This window comes from Acanthaster planci, linkage group LG05 (assembly GCF_054643075.1).
Source record: "Acanthaster planci isolate LZ-2023a linkage group LG05, COTS_SCS, whole genome shotgun sequence".
NCBI lineage: Eukaryota > Metazoa > Echinodermata > Asteroidea > Valvatida > Acanthasteridae > Acanthaster > Acanthaster planci.
This window is the reverse complement of record NC_141781.1, coordinates 15,875,687-15,896,163: the sequence shown is the minus strand read 5'-3', so window position 1 is coordinate 15,896,163 and position 20,477 is coordinate 15,875,687. Positions and strand designations below refer to the sequence as shown.

At 44.1% G+C, this 20,477-nt stretch overlaps 1 protein-coding gene across 1 annotated transcript in view; it reads left to right on the top strand.

Annotated features, from left to right (window-relative positions):
• Positions 1–20,477, top strand: part of msh3 (mutS homolog 3) — a 177,237-nt gene that overhangs the window by 27,463 nt on the left and 129,297 nt on the right. The window contains exon 3 of the mRNA XM_087137219.1: positions 8,859–9,436. Within this exon, the coding sequence (XP_086993345.1) occupies positions 8,859–9,436 (578 nt within the window). The remainder of the gene's footprint in view (positions 1–8,858; positions 9,437–20,477) is intronic.

Genomic DNA, 20,477 nt, shown 5'->3' with positions numbered 1-20,477 from the left:
GTGTTTATGATTGTGTCACATGAGGCACACTGGTCAGGATTAGAAAAGAGGCATGTGAGGTAGCCATTGTCTGAGATGTGGGGTTTTCAGTTGGCTTTTGTTCTGCGCTGGGCACGGTTGCTTGGCCGGGCACAGCAGGAATTCCAAAAGGCAAGATGGGCTTTTGATCAGTTTTGATTAGCACAGACATGTTTTTGCTTTGTTCTTTTCCAGCCTGCGCTTTCTTTTCTCCATTCAAATGTGCTGCAATTTGGATGTGTGCAGGCAAAGGTGGGGCCTATTGTCCAGTGGCTTTCAGGGTAGCATCTATTGTTGGGTCCCCAGTAGTAATTGGAATGTCTTTTGATGCTCCGTTTGCTGAAGGTTGTTTGTCCTAGCCCTGCTTTTGAATTTTGAATTCGAGATTTGAGATTTTGACTGCATTTTCTTGCATGATAATGGAATTTGCTCCCATGGCTTTCATTATCATTTCTACTTGTTTCGTGAGCATAGTGACATAGTGAGTTGGATAAATGCACAATATCTGCATGGGAACTGTGGTCAGCTGAAGTCTTTTCCACATACTAAATGCCTGTAAGTTCGTTCTAGCTCGTTTAGTTTTGTTTGTTAGGTGGGGTTGTCGTAGAAACTATCAATCGTTACCAACCCAAGTTCTTCTCTTTTAGAAACTATAGTTTGAGCAAACTTGGTCCCTATCCCTGGTAAAGTACATGTAGTTAGCTCTTTGACAGATGCCTTATTGATATTCATCGTCTTAGAGAAATGTAGTTTACCAAATATACAACCTCCTCCTCCTCCTCCTCCTCCTCTTGTAGTTTGAGTTATCATTTCTTCCCTTTAGCTACATCTCAGCTACATCTACAGTAACAACAGCAATTTTTCAGCTGTATGTTCAGTATGTCACCAAGAGATGTGGAAAAATATGGGAAGTGTTTCAAATCAATTATAATTATTTTTTATCAAATAAATTGTCCTTTAAGTGTAATTATTTTCAGGTCATAAACAGGACCAGGGCTTGTACCCCCCATGTGTCACAATGTGTATTTATTCTGCTTCATTACTATTGTACTTACATGTAGTTGTGACATATGGAAATAAACTCCAAACTCTGAAAGCAACCATAGTTTTTGATCAGTACAAAAATAACCCAACTACAAAAGATGCCACACATCTTAGGTAAACAGAGGCGGCCCAGGCTTGACAGTGAACTTCATGGGAGAAATGGATATCAAAATCAAGAAAGAAGAATTTCTTGCCAATGAAACAAACAGTGCTTCTTCAACCTCCTCCTTGTTATATATAACGGCTTTGCCCTTACCCAACGTATATTAATAAACACTGTATGCTCAGTGCTTGTCCGAGAGCTTGCGAAAAAAAGACCTCACAAGCTTACTCGGGTGGAACTCGAACCCACGACCTCCTGCTCACTAGTGCAGATGTCTTGACCACTCGAGCACCGAGCTTGCCGGGGTCGGCTGGCCGGTCCGAGTCAAATGAAGCAGCGGGTACCGCGAACTATTTTCAAGATATATTTTTGCGTTGGGGAGATGTTAATCATATATATAATTAACATCTCCCCAACGCAAAAAAAAAAAAAAAAAAATATATCTCCTCCTTGTTAATAAAAGTGCTGGATGTGGCACATACCTGTATGATGAAAGACATGATGCTGATGTCCTTATCGTAACCACAGTAGTTGATTCTGCAAAATTAGCTGACACAATTATTGTTGGCAATGACATTGACCTCATTCTGCTTGCTTACCGTATCATTCAGACCTAAATGAAGACAACATCTTCTTTGCACCGCAACCGAAACTGAACACAAAGAAGATCAGAATTTGGGATTTCAAAGAGCTAAAGTGAATAGGGAGCAGTGTGTGTGAGAATATTCTCTTTGATCATGCCATCCTTGGTTGCGACACTACATCATGTGTGTTTGGATGTAAAAAGGGCTTTGAACCTTAAGAAAATCATGGAGGATGCCAGCTTCTGGTATTCAGTCAACCAAGCCTGAAACAGGACATAATAAAAGCTGGTGAGAAAGCACTCGTCAGCCTCTACAACAATGAGCCAGAGGATGGTTTGGATGTTTTGAGATACAAATAATTCTGCAAAAAAGGTGGCAAGTGGTACCGTGCATCTGGAAGTGTGGCGGAGGTATGCACCTGGGTTTGGATTGGCTTTATGGTAGTCGGAAAGTACAGTTCTCAAACAATATACATGTACATGTGTGAAGCTCAATACAAAACTTCAATTGCCAGTCTCAAACTGAATTATTAAGCATCATGGCCAGGCTGGTGGCAAGGTGGCACAGCAAAGCGTGAAGCACAAATCTGCCTCCAAGTAAGGGCATTGTGACCAGTTACTGTCTCACCTTTTGTGGGCGCTCTAAGGTGGTTCGCTGCGACCCTTACAGAAGTAAAAATACTGTCACCCTCATCGACAGCACAGCTACACTGTCTGGAGGTTTATTATTAAATACAAGAGTGGAAATATGTGGCCATTTGTACGTCTGCAGAGGACTGGTGCTGGAAAGTTGCTGATGGAAAATATCCCCCAATACCAACAAATTAACTGGCAGCACCATCTTCATCGATGGAAGTCATCAGATGCAGATGTAGTAAAAACTGCATCACCAAACAGTGCATGTGCAGGAAGTATGGACTTGTTCATACATGTATACTTGCACTGAATGCCATGGCAGTAGTTGTTCAAATTCTTCACCAAAGACAATGCTGCATTGTTTAAATTCTGACATGTTCAGAATTATTCATACCCTTAACTGAGGAAGACTCCACACGATTGCACTTTAATTATACTCTAGAAGGAGAGTACTGACAATGACATTCCACAAATTTATTGCCAAAGACGACATTCTTAACAGATTCCTAGAAGATGTGTGCATTGTTGCATATATTCAAAACAACATGCAAATTCTTAGGAACATCCCGATTATGTGTTTTTCAGAGGAATGTGGCCAAATACCATGACATGCAGAAAGGTATGAATTACTCTGAGCATGTCAGGATTTTAACAATGTAGCATTCTCTTTGTTATGCAAATGAGGTAAAACCAAAGCAATGAGTCATTTATACCTGACACCTAATAGTGTACAACTATGTCCCAAATATTATGTGCCTCCCTTTCATTCTTTAGGAAAACACAAAAACCTAATGTCTTCCACTTTCAACCTACCCCAAACAGTTGCTCAATATGCAAATTCCTTTGCATCTGGTTCGATTCGCTAAAACTTCTTAACAACTATAGTGCGCCCCGTAGTCCGATGATGCATAGCGGAATGGCCGCCATGTTTATCCTTCTTTTCCTTTACGTGATTCTAAATGGAGGTGTCTTTTTGACATCTTCGAGGATATCAAGTTTTCTGTTTCGCTACGCACCTTTGTGACATTCTGATCAAACCGTAACATATTGTAATAAACATACATTCTAAATTTCTGAGTTAATGTGTATATTTTCTTGTTTTGGTGGTATATTTTCTCTTTTCGTGTGTGTGCATTTTATAGATCTTTAACTCTACGCGATTACTACCAAATGATACATAGGGTCAACAGGGCGACCCTGGGATTGTTGGGGGTTCCGTGAGGCAGTGTGAGCGATCTAATACTGCGGTCCCTCTTTCCTTGGTATATTTATAAGGTTAACTGGGTGACCCTGGGTTTGTTGGGGTTCGCGAGGAAGTATGAGTGTTCCAAATTCCACAACCGCACATTCCCCTATAGACTGACAGGAGTCAGTCTGCGGAGGATCAAGTGGCGTCTTGTTAAACTTGTGATCCCTCGGCTAATCCCTGCTGGCAATACCATCTTTGGTTCAGTTCAGGGTTAGCCCATGCCACGCTTCAAAGACCTAACTGCAGTGCATGCGATACCCGTATGCTCATTTCCCGAACGTTACACTGAAGCACTGCAGTCAACGAAAGTGCAGATTGGCGCTGCACTCGGGTTGAAATTTCCCATGTTTGCTGGGTCTGGGTGCAACACTTCTGCCGACGTGGGCCGACAACAAGCTGCCGTGGGCATTGGCATGGCTAACAAGTCCCACGCTGAAGTGGCCCCACACCAGCAACGTTAGCTACACCAGCCGCATCACCCCTGGTGCCATTGTCTTCAGACACCCTTCAACCGGGGCACCCGGCTATGAAAAAGATGCTGCTGCTCCCCAGTGCAGTACCTACAGAGACAGTACCCGCGCCGTGGACAACAGAGCCTACTGGCCCCCTGCGCCGTCAGGGTTTTCAACCCCCAGATTTCACCCCGTCTTCTGGCTACCTTCTGGGCCTTTCTGAGAAGACTGCTTCTACCTCTGCAGTTCACCAGCCCTCTTTTGCTGTATCTTTACTGTAGTATGAGCAGGCGTCGACCGCTGGCTCTGCAACCAGTTCTCCCATATGCAAGAAACACAAACATTCTTCGTCGTCATTTATGGGGTCTAAAGTTAAGAAGTTTCACTCCTTACAGAAGGAGGACATATCGGCCTACATCATGTCAGTGGTCCACATGCTCTCAGAGAAGCTCTCTTCTCTAGCCAGCTGTCTAGAGCCCAACTCTGCTTCTGCGGTGACGGCCCCAGATCTGGATCTTTTGCCGGCGCAACGTTATCCGCATCCAGTTCTACATCTGGATCTACATCCGCATCCTAACCTGCATTCATCGGCAATCTGATCTTCATATGATGATTTCGCCCCTTCGACTTATCCAGGTTTTGGTGCAGACTACAGCTCACCTCCTGCTCTGCCCCCTAGCCACCCAACAAGACATAATGACGTTCCTCCTTCCTCAGATCAACCCTTGATGGAGTGGGATACATCCTCTGAAGATGAGGATATCTCCTCTGCAGCCAACCTTAACCCTCCTGAGGCAAGGCTCAGTCTTCTTCAGAAAGATATGATCCACATATTAGGCCTGCCTTCCAATCAATCTACGGCTGAGGCCTCTTCATATGCTTCCTTAAAGCGCCATCCGGCTAGGTTGGAGGCATCAATACCAATTTTTCCTGAACTTCCACTTGACCGGTCATGCGTTGAGATGTTTAAAGTTCTCGCTGGTGCCAAACAATGGCGTCCATACCCGCCCAGGGCCTCTTCTTATTTCCGGTTTGCTAGGGAGGACTTTGATAATTTCCTCTCTGTCCCTGAGATTCCAACGGAGGCTAAAGATAAACTTTCCTCTGATGCTCACAAGTCTACAGGAAAGTCTCCATTTAAAGACAAGGACAAGTGTTTTGTTGAGTCTACTCTTGCTAAACTCGTCAAAGCCTCATGACATGGCCTTCGCTGCACCGTATACTCCTCTCTGAGTATTTGGCCTGAGCGTGTGACAAAGATTCACCAGTTACTCCGGACCTGGCAGCTTTTGCACTTCGAGGGCTTAATAAGAACGTCAACTCTATCTTCGAGCAGTTCATTTAGATCTCCATTCTAGTCACCTCTGCACGCAGATCCAACACTTTGGACACCATGAACATTCTCTATGAGGGAGTCAAGTCAAGACTTCAAGAACTTCCTCTTTATGGCAAAGACCTTTTTGCGGAGAAGTCATGAAGATGATGGAGTCTGAAGTTAAAAGTATTGACACAACACGTAAACTTAGCTTCCGTGACCTTCCGCTGGCTGCTCCACCTCTTACATCCCGTCCCGATGATCGCCAGGCTCGATCCTTCAGACACCCACGTCAGAGCAGTTATGGTTCCTTTCGCCCCTTTTGTCAACTTTTCACCTCATCTCGGCCTACCAAGCCACCCCAGAGGAGCTTCAAAGGAAGAACTACCGAGCTGCACTACCCCCGACCTCCTGGGGGTAGGCGTCGCTGATTATTCAGATTTGCCTCCACTGTCCAATCTCAGACCAGTCGGTGGGCGACTTCAACTCTTCGCAGGGTCTTGAGAGAAAGTCACATTGGACAGCTGGGTGCTTACAACCTTTCCTTACGGATATGCCCTTGAATTCACGAGCACCCCTCCGGCTGTACATGTACCTATCCTTCGCCCGACTTCAGTTCCTACCGACAAAAACAAATGACAGGCACTGGAGTCCGAGATAGACTCTCTCCTCCGGAAACGTGCTATCCGCCTGGTTCCCAAATCTCAAGCAAACAAGGGCTTCATCTCAACATTCTTCCTCACTCCAAAGAAAGAATTCAACAGCTGGCAACCTATTATCAACCTCAAACCTCTGAACTGCTTTATCCGCCTGAAAAAATTTCGCATGGAGACCCTTCAGACGGTAACCCAATCTCTACAGGTTTCATGCTGGGCCTCTTCCATAGACTTGAAAGATGCCTACCTCCACATTCCGGTTCACCCTCAAAGCTACAAATACCTTCGCGTTCTATACAACAGGAATCTTTTCGTATTCACGGCTCTCCCCTTCGGCCTCTTCACTTCACCGAGGGTGTTCTCAAGGGTTGCAAAGATCGTTGCTGCTCACCTTCAAAAGCAGGACATCATGCTGTTCTAGTACCTGGACTACTGGCTGATCATCGGCAGATCATTCAATGAAGTAGAGGTTTCTACCCACCTTAATTACGATGTCACAAATCAGCTGGGCTTCATCATCAACCACGAGAGGTCAAATCTCGCCCAATGCAACACCCGACGTATCTAGGGGCGTCTATCGACCTTCAACGAGGCGTAATCTCACCGACGACCGAACGCATCGACAATCTTCTTGACTGCATGAAAGTCTTTTCTACCGAGCAGTCTGCTCTGGCCCGTGCCTGGCTTCGTCTCCTGGGCTTGATGGCCAGCATGGTGGACCTCATTCCCCTCTGCAGGCTGTGCAGCTCCAAGGGAGTCACATCAATAAGTTGGAACTTCAGGTCATATTCAATGCACTGAAAGCTTTCCACCCAAGCATCATAGGCAAATGAGTCCTCATTTGCTTGGACAACTCCACAGTGGTGTCATACATTAATCGCCAGGGAGGCACACATTCTCCCTGCCTATGCCTCCTGACGAGACAGATATCGTTTGGGCCCAGGATTATGGCATCCGCATCAAGGCGACTCATATTCCTGGTGTCGACAATTCCATAGCAGATGCTCTCCAGGGAAAGGTACATCCCACGGAGTAGACTTTGCACACCAGTTTAGTCGAACAGATCTTTGCCGAAGTAGAAAAATGAACATTGATCTTTTCGCCTCAGTGGAGAATGCCCAACTTCTAGTGTTCTGCACCAGATTTTACCACCTGCAAGCCTTGGCAATGAATGCTCTTCAACTCAGTTGGGAAGGGAGGCTTTCCCTCCAATATCCCTAATACCTACAGTTCTGTTCTCCTCCCCCACAGAAATGTGGGTGAGGTCTGCTATTGAATACCTACCCCAAACAGTCGGCTCCCTCCCATCCTTCCCTACTTTTGGCTTGGACGGATTTTAATACTGGAAAAGGACAAACATGGCGGCCATTCTGCTATGCATCATGGGACTAGAGGGCGCACTATGGTTGATCAGAAGTTTTAGCGAATTGAATCAGACGCAAAGGAATTTACATATTTAGCGACTTTATAGGGGTATGAATAATTCTGTGAATTGTATACCACAGACCGTATGCTACTGTTGGGTTTTCAAAATTTCTGGTTATTATTTTGTGGACATTTCGCTTCGATCTCATCGGTCCACATCTGTCCACATCAAACCACTCAAACACTGTTTCCAGACCAAGCAAAACAATAGGCATTCCAGTCTACACTTTTCACAAAAATGAATGTTGACTTGCATGTATTATTCCTTCCCCCCAAAATCCATCAGGCTTTGTTTGAATGTGATCAAAATGCCTTAACCCTAACAGTCCTGAATCCTCCAATTTTAATATAATTTTGCACATATCCTAGGGAGTTAGGGTTAAAGAGCACCTCAAACGAAAATCTATTCCTCTGATTTTATCTGTTCAAATAAATATGGAAGCATCCAAAATCGAATGCAGTGTCATTTGTCTTCAGAGTTAAACTATAACAAGCTAAAAAGGTATTTTTTTCTGTTCATGCCAAGATGCGAATTCTGAATGTAGATTGCATCATTCGGAGAAAGCAGAGAAAATGAGGAGAACCCTTGCCCTGTGTTCGTAAGTGGATAAACCCTTGCGCATGTCGAACAGTGGTTTCAAACAATGGCTACAAGCATTGTTTGGCATGCACGGCAAGCTTTTTAGCTTGTTATAGTTGAGCTCTGAAGACAAATGACACTGTTCGATTTGGATGCTTCCATATTTATTTGAACAGATAAAATCAGAGACAAGATATTTTCTTTAGAGATGCTCTTTAACCTGAAATGTTCCAAATGGGTCTTCACGTGCCAGTTTCCAAGTAGTGGTTTTTGATGAAGTCTGACTATACCATCAATGTGCGTATCATTTGAAAGCATTGTTACCAGATTATTGCAATACAGCACGCAACTTGGCCAAATTAACCCTTTATTTCATGATTTTTTTTTCTTGCACACAAAGGTGCATGACTGACTGAAGTCAGCAACATACTTGGCAAGCATTGTTGAAAACGATCATAACTAGCAAAATATTTATTGAAAATTTGTGTGAGTTACATGTATGTTGCAAAAGTTGATCTGTCCATTTGAATCATGCCTTTTTTTGTTTGGATTTTCCTTTTATTTGAGATAAGATTCCTGCATCAGAATTGTTGCTTGCGTGTACGTGTATGTACCCACAAACAATACAGACTGCATCATGTCTTGACAATTGCTCCTTCCTGATTAAGATTTTCCTTATCTTTCAAGTCATTAACAATCCTAGGTATCAATCAATACCAATATTTGGTATAGGAATATTGATATTTCAGTAAAGTACTTAAAATATGCAATTTGTTTTCATTTGTCTCTAAATACAGTATCAGAGACTGGAGGCAGTCTAAGCCAACTGTCAAGCCACACCAGACACAAATTAAGAAGCTTCAAGTCTACAGTGCATCAACATGACCAGAGCTTAAACTACTCAGAAGTAGATGTACATGTACCTGTTGATGCCACCACAACTTCTGCCAGTCCCAGTCCAAATTTGGGCAGCAGAAATCCATGCAGAGGATGTAACTCTCACCCAGGGCTGACCATCAGTGACGAAGCATCTGATTGGATGCCAGGAGAACAGAATGAAGCAGGCAGTGATGAAAAACTTTCAAATACCTTGTTGACATCCACATGCAGTCCATCCTTATCTGCACAGTTTGATGGGAACATGCATTCATCTGTAACAGGGAGGGTTCAGTTTGCCTTAGAGGAAGAAAGGAAATGTTGCCCAGACACAACCAAGGTCTCTACTAAAATGTCATTGCCGGTTGATGGTCCAATGAGAGGTGTTAAGTACACCCCTCTTGAACTGCAGTTTATGGAGATCAAGAGACAACATCCTGATGCTGTGTTGTTTGTGGAGTGTGGCTATAAGTACAAATTGTTTGGGCTGGATGCTGAGGTATGTGGGAGTTCACTATAGGGCTGGAAATTAATTAAGTATACATACATGTAAATGAGTCCCAGAAATGTCCAGAAAAATACTCAGAACTTTTCAGAACACAGGCGGTCCTTTGAGCATTTAAAAATCTTCATATCATCAAGTACATGTACCACATAAGTGCAACCATTTCCAGCACTTCATTGTAATGAATATTAAGTAACCTCTATGAGTCCTTCCATTGGCCAGTTCCTCACCATGTTGTTTACTGAGTTAGCTGTTTATTACTCATATTGTTGGATAACATACATAGATTTCCACCACTGTAGTGCGTGCAAAGAGAATGAGAGCACATTTGTGAACTGGTTACACACCAAGGCTTTGAGCAAAACAATGCCGCACGGGTACCAGCTACACAGACTTCATGCGATATACATACATGTACCTGTAATTATAGTATACATGTACATCTGTATACTGTGCACTGTGCTTGGTTTTTTTCACTTTACAAGAAGTCACTCTTAAGTTGCTCTTTTTCCAGAAGACATTTTTTCAGTCAATAGAAGTTTGAAATGTGGGAGCTACTTGCTCCCATAGACTGCAAAATCTGCAGACTATCAGTACATATACAGTTGTACCTGCTCCTGTGCTGGTGAGCCCAATTTTAGTGCCTCCACTATTGTCAGCAATCACTGTAATCCTTCTTCATACAGCATAAATACAATGCATTTATGGTTAAGTTTGATTTGTCTGCAGCAAGCATTTGTCTGTGCTCAATTCTTACATGCCGTTATGATTGGTATTTTTTCATAATGTGCACATGGAATAACCTTGGTCATGACATTTAATTATCTTTAAAATTAACTCCAATAAGAGTTTAAAGAAATGACATGTAGCTGATACAAGCAACCCTCAAAACTGGGTACTAGTAAACGTATGCATATACATGTATATGTATATGCATATGTAGCCATGGTATTAGCTCTCTGTTCTGTTATAACAGCTGGTAGCTTCACATAAAATAAGGAAATAAAAATGACATACATGTATAGGGCCCTGGTGATAGTAATAGACTTAACAAAAGGCAAGGTCCATTATCGTATGGCCTCTCTCATTTCAAATGTTTGAAATAAATTCGTCTCACTTGTATTCCCTCTCACGAATACCTTTCTGGGTGAAAGAGTTAAAAAAATGGTGATCTCTGGTAAGTTTCCAAGTTTGAGCAAGTATAAGAATGTACATGTGTATGAGCATGTTTCAACACTCTAAACTCTCAAACACTCTGACTCTAAACTACTTGAAGTCACTGAATCTTGATTGACCTGGCTCTTGTACATGTACTGTACAAAAGCGAATGCCCACCTGTTCTTGTTCTGTAGTTGTTGGGACAAACGCTCAATATTTTACCTATTTTGTGGAGACCAAAAAATTTAAGGGGACACAAATGTCCTCACAATTGGGTCCAAATTTACCTCACAAAAGAAATTTTCCCTTAATGAAGTGAATGCCTAGTCGTCATCTTGAATGATGGTATTATCAGGTGATAAGTCACATGACATTTAATGCGCACCCTTTAAAACCCTGCATACATGTATATCCTAAAGTAAATAACTATCCAATTGGGTGGAAATTTGGCAGAGAGCATATGCAAACATGGGAAGACATTCATAAGAAAGCTTATACATGTACATGCGATATTGCTAATTAAAAAAAAATCCGTATAAAATCAAACATGGCCCTCCGCAACATTCTGTTTGTAAAATTTGGTCTTCAATTCATCTTGTGTGGGTCAAAACCAGAAGTTGGCTAATTGTTTAAAAATGTTAATAGGTATCAACTTGCTTTCAATGGTGTTAGTCGATGGGGGTACAGTATTCTTCAAATCATCTACTGAGGATGTCGCATAGTTGTCGAGCGCCCTCTGGTGACAGGTTGAAAATTGTGAAAACTGAATTTTGAATAGATGTCCGTGGTGAAGTTTGTTGGAATAGGCTGGAATTCGATGTGGATGATGATCTTTACCCAGTTCACACGTGTGAAATTTGGGGCTGATGACGTCATCGGACTGGAAGTTATATTAAAAAGTCATTTTAGTTCTTCACAATTCGGTAACAAATCAACCGTATTAGATTTAAGGGTGAATTGTCCATTAGATGATAGCTAAAACATTGAGGTCAATTGCATGAAGTGCATAACTGGTGTACTTCTTCATACAGATGAAGTGCCAACCACAAAAACCCCTTACAATATTTGCAAACTCAAAAATCCTTTTCACATTGGCTACTGTGTGCATGGACGCACAGTATCTGCCTTCAATGTAGGCAGCGCAGCACACAGTGCATAGGGCATTTACTCAGGAATTGGCAAATTTCCAAGCACATGGTGCTGAGAGCAGATCGCATCGTATGGAATGCCAAATTGAAACGGGACAGATTGTTTAAAATCTGTAGTCTCCTGCATTCACATACCCCCTGCCCAGCCTACATGTGCAAATTTCCCATGTGCCTATTACAATTTGCTGAAAAGACTGATGATGCATTCTGCCCCTCGACCCTCCACATTGCACTGCAGTCCTTCCGCCATGTTTGTCCTTCTTTTCTCAGTGCCTTTCATTTACAGACGTGTCTTCATGGCTTTTTCGGAGTTCTGTAACCTTTTGCCTTTGTGAATTGACTTGTTTCCTGAGTACGAATAAAGAGTGTTTTCTGTTCAATTGGTAAGAGTGCTTTCTTTTGTACTTTGTATTTTTGTCATGTATCTGCCCCTTTTTCTGTGCATTATCTACAGGTTTGGGTGTGACCTACCATTGGATTGTGTTGTGTATGGCCGTTGAATGGGGCTAGCGGGCAACCCTTTGTTCTCAATGTGGTGCGTGCATTTGAACAATAATGGCCCCACGCTGTATGGGTCTGGCCATGGAGTGGAGTTGGCGGGCTGCCTCGCTCCTTTATGGTGCGGTTTGCGTTATCCAAGATTAACGGTTGAACGGGGAAAGACCCAGTGGAATGAATGGGCCAGGGTTGAATGAGCAGCTGCCGCAACACTACCCCTGAGCCTTATACTGCATTGATCGGGTTGAGTGAGCAGTTGCCACAGCACCACCCTTGATCACTGATGACTACGTTGGGGGCCTACCAGTTCTGCCAAGCTGACACTACCTTTGATCACGGTTGACCAAAGCCTAACAAGTTGTTCCTTCTGTATGCTACAGGTACTGAGCATTGCTACCTGCCACCTCCCCAAGCAACCCTACCAACCGAAGGCCCAGCGGGGCTCGCGGGGCAATGGCCCGCTGTCTGCTCCAGGTCCTCACTGGCTGCTTTTCACCGGGTTATGTCCGCTCGGAAACTGGGCCAATCAACCCCCTCCAAGTGGGCAATAGGTTCCACAGCTGGCTTGCCACGCTCCACCACTTCAACCGCAGGTGAGCCTTTGGTACAACTTGGCACCCAGCCTCAAGCTACATCGGACAATGCTAGCCCTTTTGGACTGCTACGCTGCTGGGACTTTTGTCCGCCACACCCATCCGCAGTTTTACAATGACCTCTGCTCTTCCAATGGACTCCGGACAAGAGACTGCCGATCCTGACCCGGGACACTCCTCCCAGGATATGACCAACCACTCGGGGGATCCCAGCCTGGCTGCATCTCCATCCGTTCCGACCTTTGACGACAAAAACTAAAAGCGCAAGGCCAAAAAATCTTCTTCGGCTTCTTCTTCCTCATCCAAGGCTAAGAACAAATGCCACTCTTATCCGAATCCACCCCAATGCATGGCGACCCTCTAGTCCCTCTCGGAGGCCTTCACTTTTCTCGCCCGCAAAATAGACTCCAAGCCTCAGCCAGCAGCAACAGAGCCTGACCTGGACCCCCTTCCGGCCGTTCCTCCTCCCACACAAGGGGGCACCATTGGAGGTTGAAGCGGCGTCTGTTCTCCAGCCAGACCAGTTCTTCCTGCGGGATCTGGTTCCAGATCGTGGCAACTTGACTTGCTCTGAGCACAGTTTGGCTCCTCCCCCTCCCCCTGCGGGCCTTCAACCGCTTTCTTCCAAGGATGACGTTGACTCCATCGCTGGCCTGACTCAACTTGGGGGCCGTTTGCTGCCTTCAGCACGACATGGTACATATTCTCGGACTCCCATCTTCGGACCCTACACCTGCAGAGCAAGGACACACTTCATTTAAACGTCACCCTTCACACCTCGAGTCTTCCCAGAGATCCCTCTGGACCACTCCTGCATGGAAATGATACATGTCCTTGCGAATGGTAAGCACTGGTGTGCAATGCTGTCCAGGGCTCTGTGCTATTACGGCTTCCCCCAGGAATATGCCTCTCGCTTTCAGTCCTGGACATCCCTGACACTGCCAGAGACAAGGTCTCTTCCAATGCCTGTAAACGCCTCACCTTCTGCGATAAAGACAAGGCCAACTTCGAGTCGGTTCTTCGTCACCTGGATATAGCTTCTCGCTTCGGATGTTAGGCCTTTCTCCTCCTCCTTTCGGAATATATTGCACGGGCCTGCGAGGAGGACTCTCCCATCTCACCTGACTTTATGGCCCTTGCCCGGCGTGGGCTTGACGAGGGTCTTAACTCCGTCTTTGAGTAGTTCACCTTCATCTCGCTTCTAGCTACTTCAAGCAGCAGGGCCAACACAGATGGATGCTATGAACATGCCCAATGAGTCAGTCAAGAACAAACTTCTTGATCTGCTGCTTCTCGGGGATGACTTTTTTGCCGGAAAATTTACCGCCGAGAAAATTCCACTCTGTGAACTCACAGGGCCTCTGCTTCAGCAGCCACCACCGCCACCAAGACAGCAGGCAGGCCCATCCCCATCTTCAGGCTATCCCTTTAGCTGTCCATTTCGGTCAGCAGCTCGGTCACTAAACCCCCGTCCAGCTCCACCCTTGACTGCTCCTAGAAGGTTACAGCCACGACTCGCTGGTGGTAGGTTCACACCCTGTGCCCCCGGTCCCTTCGGGGGACGGTGCCGGTGACTACTCTCCTTCACCTTTGACGGCCACTGATCCCGAGCCTGTCGGTGGCCGTCCGGGCAATTTCATCGGGTTCTGGCAGGAAATCACCGTGGACAGCTGGGTCCTTGCCACCATCGCCCACGGCTACAATACAAGAGCCCAGTACATGAGCAGGATCGCTAGTTCTTTTGTTTAGAATATTGCGGCCAGATTTACGGCCTTCCGGCTCTTTCTTCGTCCTCTCCACTTCTCCAAGGATTTTCACCTGGGGTGCCAAGACACTCGCCGCTCACCTGCGACAGCACGATGTTCTGATCTTCCAATATAAAGACGACTAGTTGATCATCCGCTGTTCCCCAACGAGACCAGGCTTCCTCCTCCCTCACTCTCGACATCATGATATGTCTGGGGGTTTCTCATCAAATACGATAAGTCGAGTCTCACCCCATCAAAGAGGCCAACCTACCTTGGAGCGGTTCTCAACCTCCGCAAAGGCATTGCGACTCTGATGCCAGGGCACATCCTCAACCTGTTTTAATGCGTCTTCCATCTTCTAACAGCCGAGGCTCCTCCAGCATTAGCCTGGGTCTTAATGGCCAGTCTGGTCAACCTTGTCCCATGGTGTCGACTACGGATGCGGCCACTTCAACTATATCTCCTATCTCAGTACTGTCCCAAGAGCAACCCATTTACTACCCCGGTATCTCTTCCACCCAACATACACAATCACCTTCATTGGTGGATCATCACCTAGCCACCTGTCGGCCGGCCTGCCTTTCGTCCCTTCGGGTCCGGACGTGACCATGATGATGGATGGGGATCCTCTCTTCCTCCACTTTATACATCCGGGATCTGGGACACCACCTCTTGTGACAAACACATCAATGTGTTGGAACTTCAAGTGGTGTTCAGTGCTCTTTGCCACTTTCGACAACACCTAGTAGGTCGTTCCATTCGAGTCCAGAGCGAACATCAATCATCAGGGCATCACTTGCTCTCCTGAACTCTGTGCCCTTGTGTGGCAGCTCTTCATGTGGACGAACAATTAAGACATCACCCTCCAAGCCGTCCACATAGCAGGAACCAGCAACAACATGGCTGACACACTTTCTTGGGGAGCCGTCAGACCGACAGAGTGGACTCTGCATCCGAACATGGTCAGCCAGATTTTTGCAAAGATCGAACGTCCTCATATCGACCTCTTCACATCCGCTGACGATGCCCATCTTCCGATGTTCTGCTTCAGGTTTCCTCACCCATGGGCATAGGCGACAGATGCCCTACAGATCGACTGGTCGGGCCTTCTGGCGTACGCCTTCCCTCCAATTTCCCTCATCCTGCGGGTTTTGTCCAAGATAGAACAGGAGCCATGTCAGATCCACCTCGTGCCCTGTTCTGGCCTAGTCAAGCGTGATTTCCAAGACTGACAAGAGTTCTGGTACTCCTGGAGGACATACTCCATCAGCCCAAGACGGGGATTCTCCACCTAGCGATGGAGGGTCTTCTCTTGACATGCTGGATGTTGTCCAACGATCCTTTAGAGCGTCGGGCCTTTCTGCAGATGCTGTGTCAATGGCGGCCCGGGGTCAACGACTGTCCACTAGCAAAATTTACAACATCCAACTACAACATTTTACTAGATTGTGTGATGACCACGATGTTTTTCCAACCGAAGCTCCTGTGAGCTCTGTCGCAAACTTCCTCTTGTACCTGTTCCACTCGGGCCTCCAGGTTGCCACCATCCGCATCTGTTGGTGGGCTTTGGTGTCTGTCCACTTGGGCTTCAGTGATGGATTGACTGTCTCCGACAACGCTGCTATCCACCATCTTCTTTGAGGAGTGTTTGTCGAGCGTCCCCACGTCAAACACCTCGTCTTATCTTGGGATATCGGAAACGTTCTACACGTTTTTCCTGGTCCCCCCTTCGAACTGTTGGCTGATGCGTCTGACCTCCAGCATTAAGGTGGCGTTCCTTCTCGCAGTCATTACATTGAGATGAGGTAGTGAGCTTGTCAGAATTCTCCATTAATTAATTCCATAGTTTATTCCTGTTTTTCTATCAGGTCACAATTAATGTCAGATATTTTCTATTTCAGTGTCAGCTCCTGTGCCCAAATTTATTTGAACTAAACTTTGGCATGTATTATTCACTAGATTTTCTCTTCATGTTTAATTCATCACTTTACTTCTTCAGGTTACACATCAATGAACAGGGCCATGGCTTTCTGTACTTAGGAATTTGGATGTACTACCTTGTCCTTTTGTATTGCAGGGGAGCTTTCTTTTGTAAAGACTTGTCACAGGTTGTGTAGATAAAGAAAATAAGGCTGGAGTTCTGTGGGCGATTTGAATGTGAACAGAGCACAACTGAGTATAAATGTGATGAACAGTGATCGACATTAGAGAACTGAGAGATGCATCATGATGATGAGGTGTGTGGGCTGAGTTGATAGTCCCTATCCCAGTGCCGCGCGAGTTTTGTACTTTGGTTGCGCCATTTGCCACAGCCAGTAGCAGATTTGTCAGGCTGCTTATGAGGCAAAATTGGTTGTCAGGATCATTGTAGCGGCTGATTGACATTCCAAGATTAGAAAACTGAAGAAAACCGTAAGTTTAAATTCAAGTTATTTTGTCATTTATCAGTGCTTTTTGTTGTGACTCTCAAGAAACTGGATGGAGTGATATTTTGAACTTTAACAGCATCAACTAATTTGTTAAAGAGGTGTTCGAAATCAACTTGACGCTAAATTACTGATCGTAGTTGTTTGAGTTCTGACAAGTTTTCTTTGAAATGACTGTTCGAGATTGAGATACAAATTTTTGTTGTTGTACTATACTATTTGGCATTTTGGTGAATTATTGATTCAATTAGATGGCCTTGAAGATCTGAGCTTGGCTCAAAGACTGGTTGAGTTCCGTTCCTCCTCATGCTCGATGGCTAGTTCTTGAATTCCGATGTAACCTTGGTCACAGCACACTGCAGTGAGGGTTCACATCTAAGTTGCGGAAGTGGTCCCGCAGATGTACCAGAGTCGATTATCAAGCTAGCAAGGGCAGATTCTTATCAAGGAGAGACGAACTGATATTACGTCGAACTGTATGTCAGATGTTTTAAATTTGAGAGCAGACGTACACTTGCGAATTTTGACTGAAAGATCTACTATTACATGTACATGCTTTGAACTTTTCAAGTTATTTAACCAACCTTGTTTTTTTCTGGAGTTTATGCTGACATTTGTTTAGAAGTTTTCTTGCGAATACTTATTTTCCTGGGAGGAACTTTGATTGCTAATTCTTTTATTTTGAGGTAGTTTTCAGAGCAAAAACATTACAGCATTATATTACAGAAATTGTAGACTATCAAGTGTATCTCTTTGATGCACTAGTTTGTGAATTGACTGTGAATTCAAAATTTTAATTCACTCATACCTATACTTAACTGTACATACTTGAATTGCAAATACTGATTTTCATGCGGGGGTAAATAGACATTCATTTGATTAATGTAATTTAATTCTGAGTTGTAGCTACACTCACTTGGGAGACATCTGATTGTAAATACGGAGGTGTATATTTTGTATTATAGAATAGAGCAATTTTGTAAATAAATTCGTATCAAATATTGTAAATAGTATAGATTGGGTGTTACAATCATTTTTCTGGCCTGCATCCAGTCCTTCTGTTGCAGTGTCCGTAAAGTGACCACACTGTGACAGAGCTACATACTTTATCGATTGCTGATCGTCACATCCGCTGGGAGCCTCAGGGGGTTTGTGTCATCCCTACCATTGGGTTCCTGACTAAAAACCATACGCCTACCTTCCAACCTCCCAACATGTTCGTTCCCAATGTAACCTCACTTGTGGGAGATGACACGGACAAGAAGGGGTGCCTGGTTTGGATTCTCAAGCGGTATCTTGCCAGGACCAAATGTCGCCGGAAATCTGCTCTGTCCTTAAGACAGACAAAACCTATATTTTTTTCCTTTTTCAGACTTTTCTCCATAGGGTTTTTACACGTCTTTATTCCCGAACAGAAATTTGGTAGTTTTATACATTGGACTGATTTCAGACTCGGCAGACCTTTAGATAATCATGTAAGGATGGCCCAGAAGAAATTCGTCATGATGACTTCATCACATTATTTATTTTTGAATTTTGAATATTTAGTTTTCCCCCGTAGGTTTTTGTACACATATTTCTACAAAATTGTCCTTTTAGCTGACATTGGTAGTTTTTAAAAAGTGTGATTAACTTCATATTGGCAGACCCTTACACAATCATCCAAGGATGATCCTACTGCAAAATTGTCATTATGACATCATCATGTGATTTACTTTTGAATTTTGAATATGGAATCCCCCCCCAAGGTTTTGTACCTGTACACATTTTTCAACAGCAAGACTTTAGCACTGTTATCAATATGACTGAGTTCATATTAGGTGTACACTTTTAGGCCACAAGTTAAATTAAAAAGGGATCCTGTAGAAGGTTAGTTTTTACCGTATAAATGATGTCTCCAAGATCCCATCTATACTTCTTTTTGCTGTTTTTCATGTTTGCTTATGACTTAAAATGACTTATAACAAATTATTTTGTGTCTGCGGATCCTCATTTTGAGAAAACAGGGTTCTTAGTTCCCTGTACAAAACCAACGTCAATGCAATACGAATTAAGGAAACCCACACAAATTTGTGATGTAAGTGGTTGTAGCAAACAGATAGCAATGCAACCACGCTAGCGCTCAGCCCATAGCTCAGCGTGTGTACGTATGTGGCACGGAATGCTCTGACATGTTTGAGTAAAAACGTGGACGAGAATTTATGATTTTCTTTCCAAATCTGCCTACGTCTCACAATGTCCAAAAATTGTGTGGTTGGTGGTTGTACCAGAACATCTTTGAAGAATCTTGACATTAGCTTAACAGCTTTTTTATGTGAATCTTTGTCGCTGGCCTTGAATCAACTCCCTCTTTGTCAGTGCTTTGTCCTTCCCAGATGTCTTCGCTTCCAGACATGTTTTTTTTTGTTATTTTCGCGATGTACAGTACATGTACGATGTATGCTCTTTTGTAAACCTGTACTGTATATGTACATGTGTACATAATTATGTACATACTAGCGTAGCCTCCTACGTCATTGTTCAAACATTATGCTGGATATGTAAATTGGGTGATGATGACACTTCCATTTTCGTACAAGGCTTGTTCAATCTGGGAAAAAGCCTAAAACTCTGCTCTCTTTGACACTTAAGAAAATATCGGAAATGTTTTAAATTTGTGAAGAATTACAACAGTACATGCTATTTGCGGGACAAAATCACAATTCCGATATAGTGCAGATTTAAAGGAGCAAACTTCAAAGTACTATATCTCCTGAAGTTCATGTCTGATTGGGTTGAAACCTTGCAGACTTCTAGAAAGGAAATTGATATAGAAGAAAATTGACATCATGTAATAATGATGTCATTGGATGACAGATCAGGTGATATTCAAGGTGCATTCTTGAAAGCACTGCATCTTGTGAAATACACATCCAATTGGGTTGAAACTTTGTGTATAGCTCGAAAGTGAAAGATTTAGACCCAAAGTGATCTGATGTGATGATGATGTCATCAGATGACAGGTCACGTGACATTAAAGGTGCAATCTTTAAAGCACTGTGTCTCATGAAGTACATGCCCGAATGGAATGAAACTTTGTGTATAGTTGGAAAGGGAAGGGTTATAGACCCAAATTGATCTGATGTGAAGATGAGGATCTTCAGGTGATAAGTCAAGTGACATTAAAGGTGCACTCTTTAAAGCACTACATCTCATGAAGTACAAGTCCGATTTGGTCCGGTATCACAGTGGAGGCTTAGCAGCAGCTCATGGATTCAAGTACGACTTGGCAGTGAAGCGAGTGTCAGACTCCAGCTTCTGATGTCATCTCTCATACCAGTGGGTGAAAGCACTCGTCAGTCCATCATGGCAGAGATGAAGAGATGGAAGTTGACTCTTTCTATCTCAGAGACAAGTTTCAAGTCCTACAGCCACAAGAGGGGGAAATACTGCCTGACCTGGAGCTCCAAAGTCTTTGGAGAGAG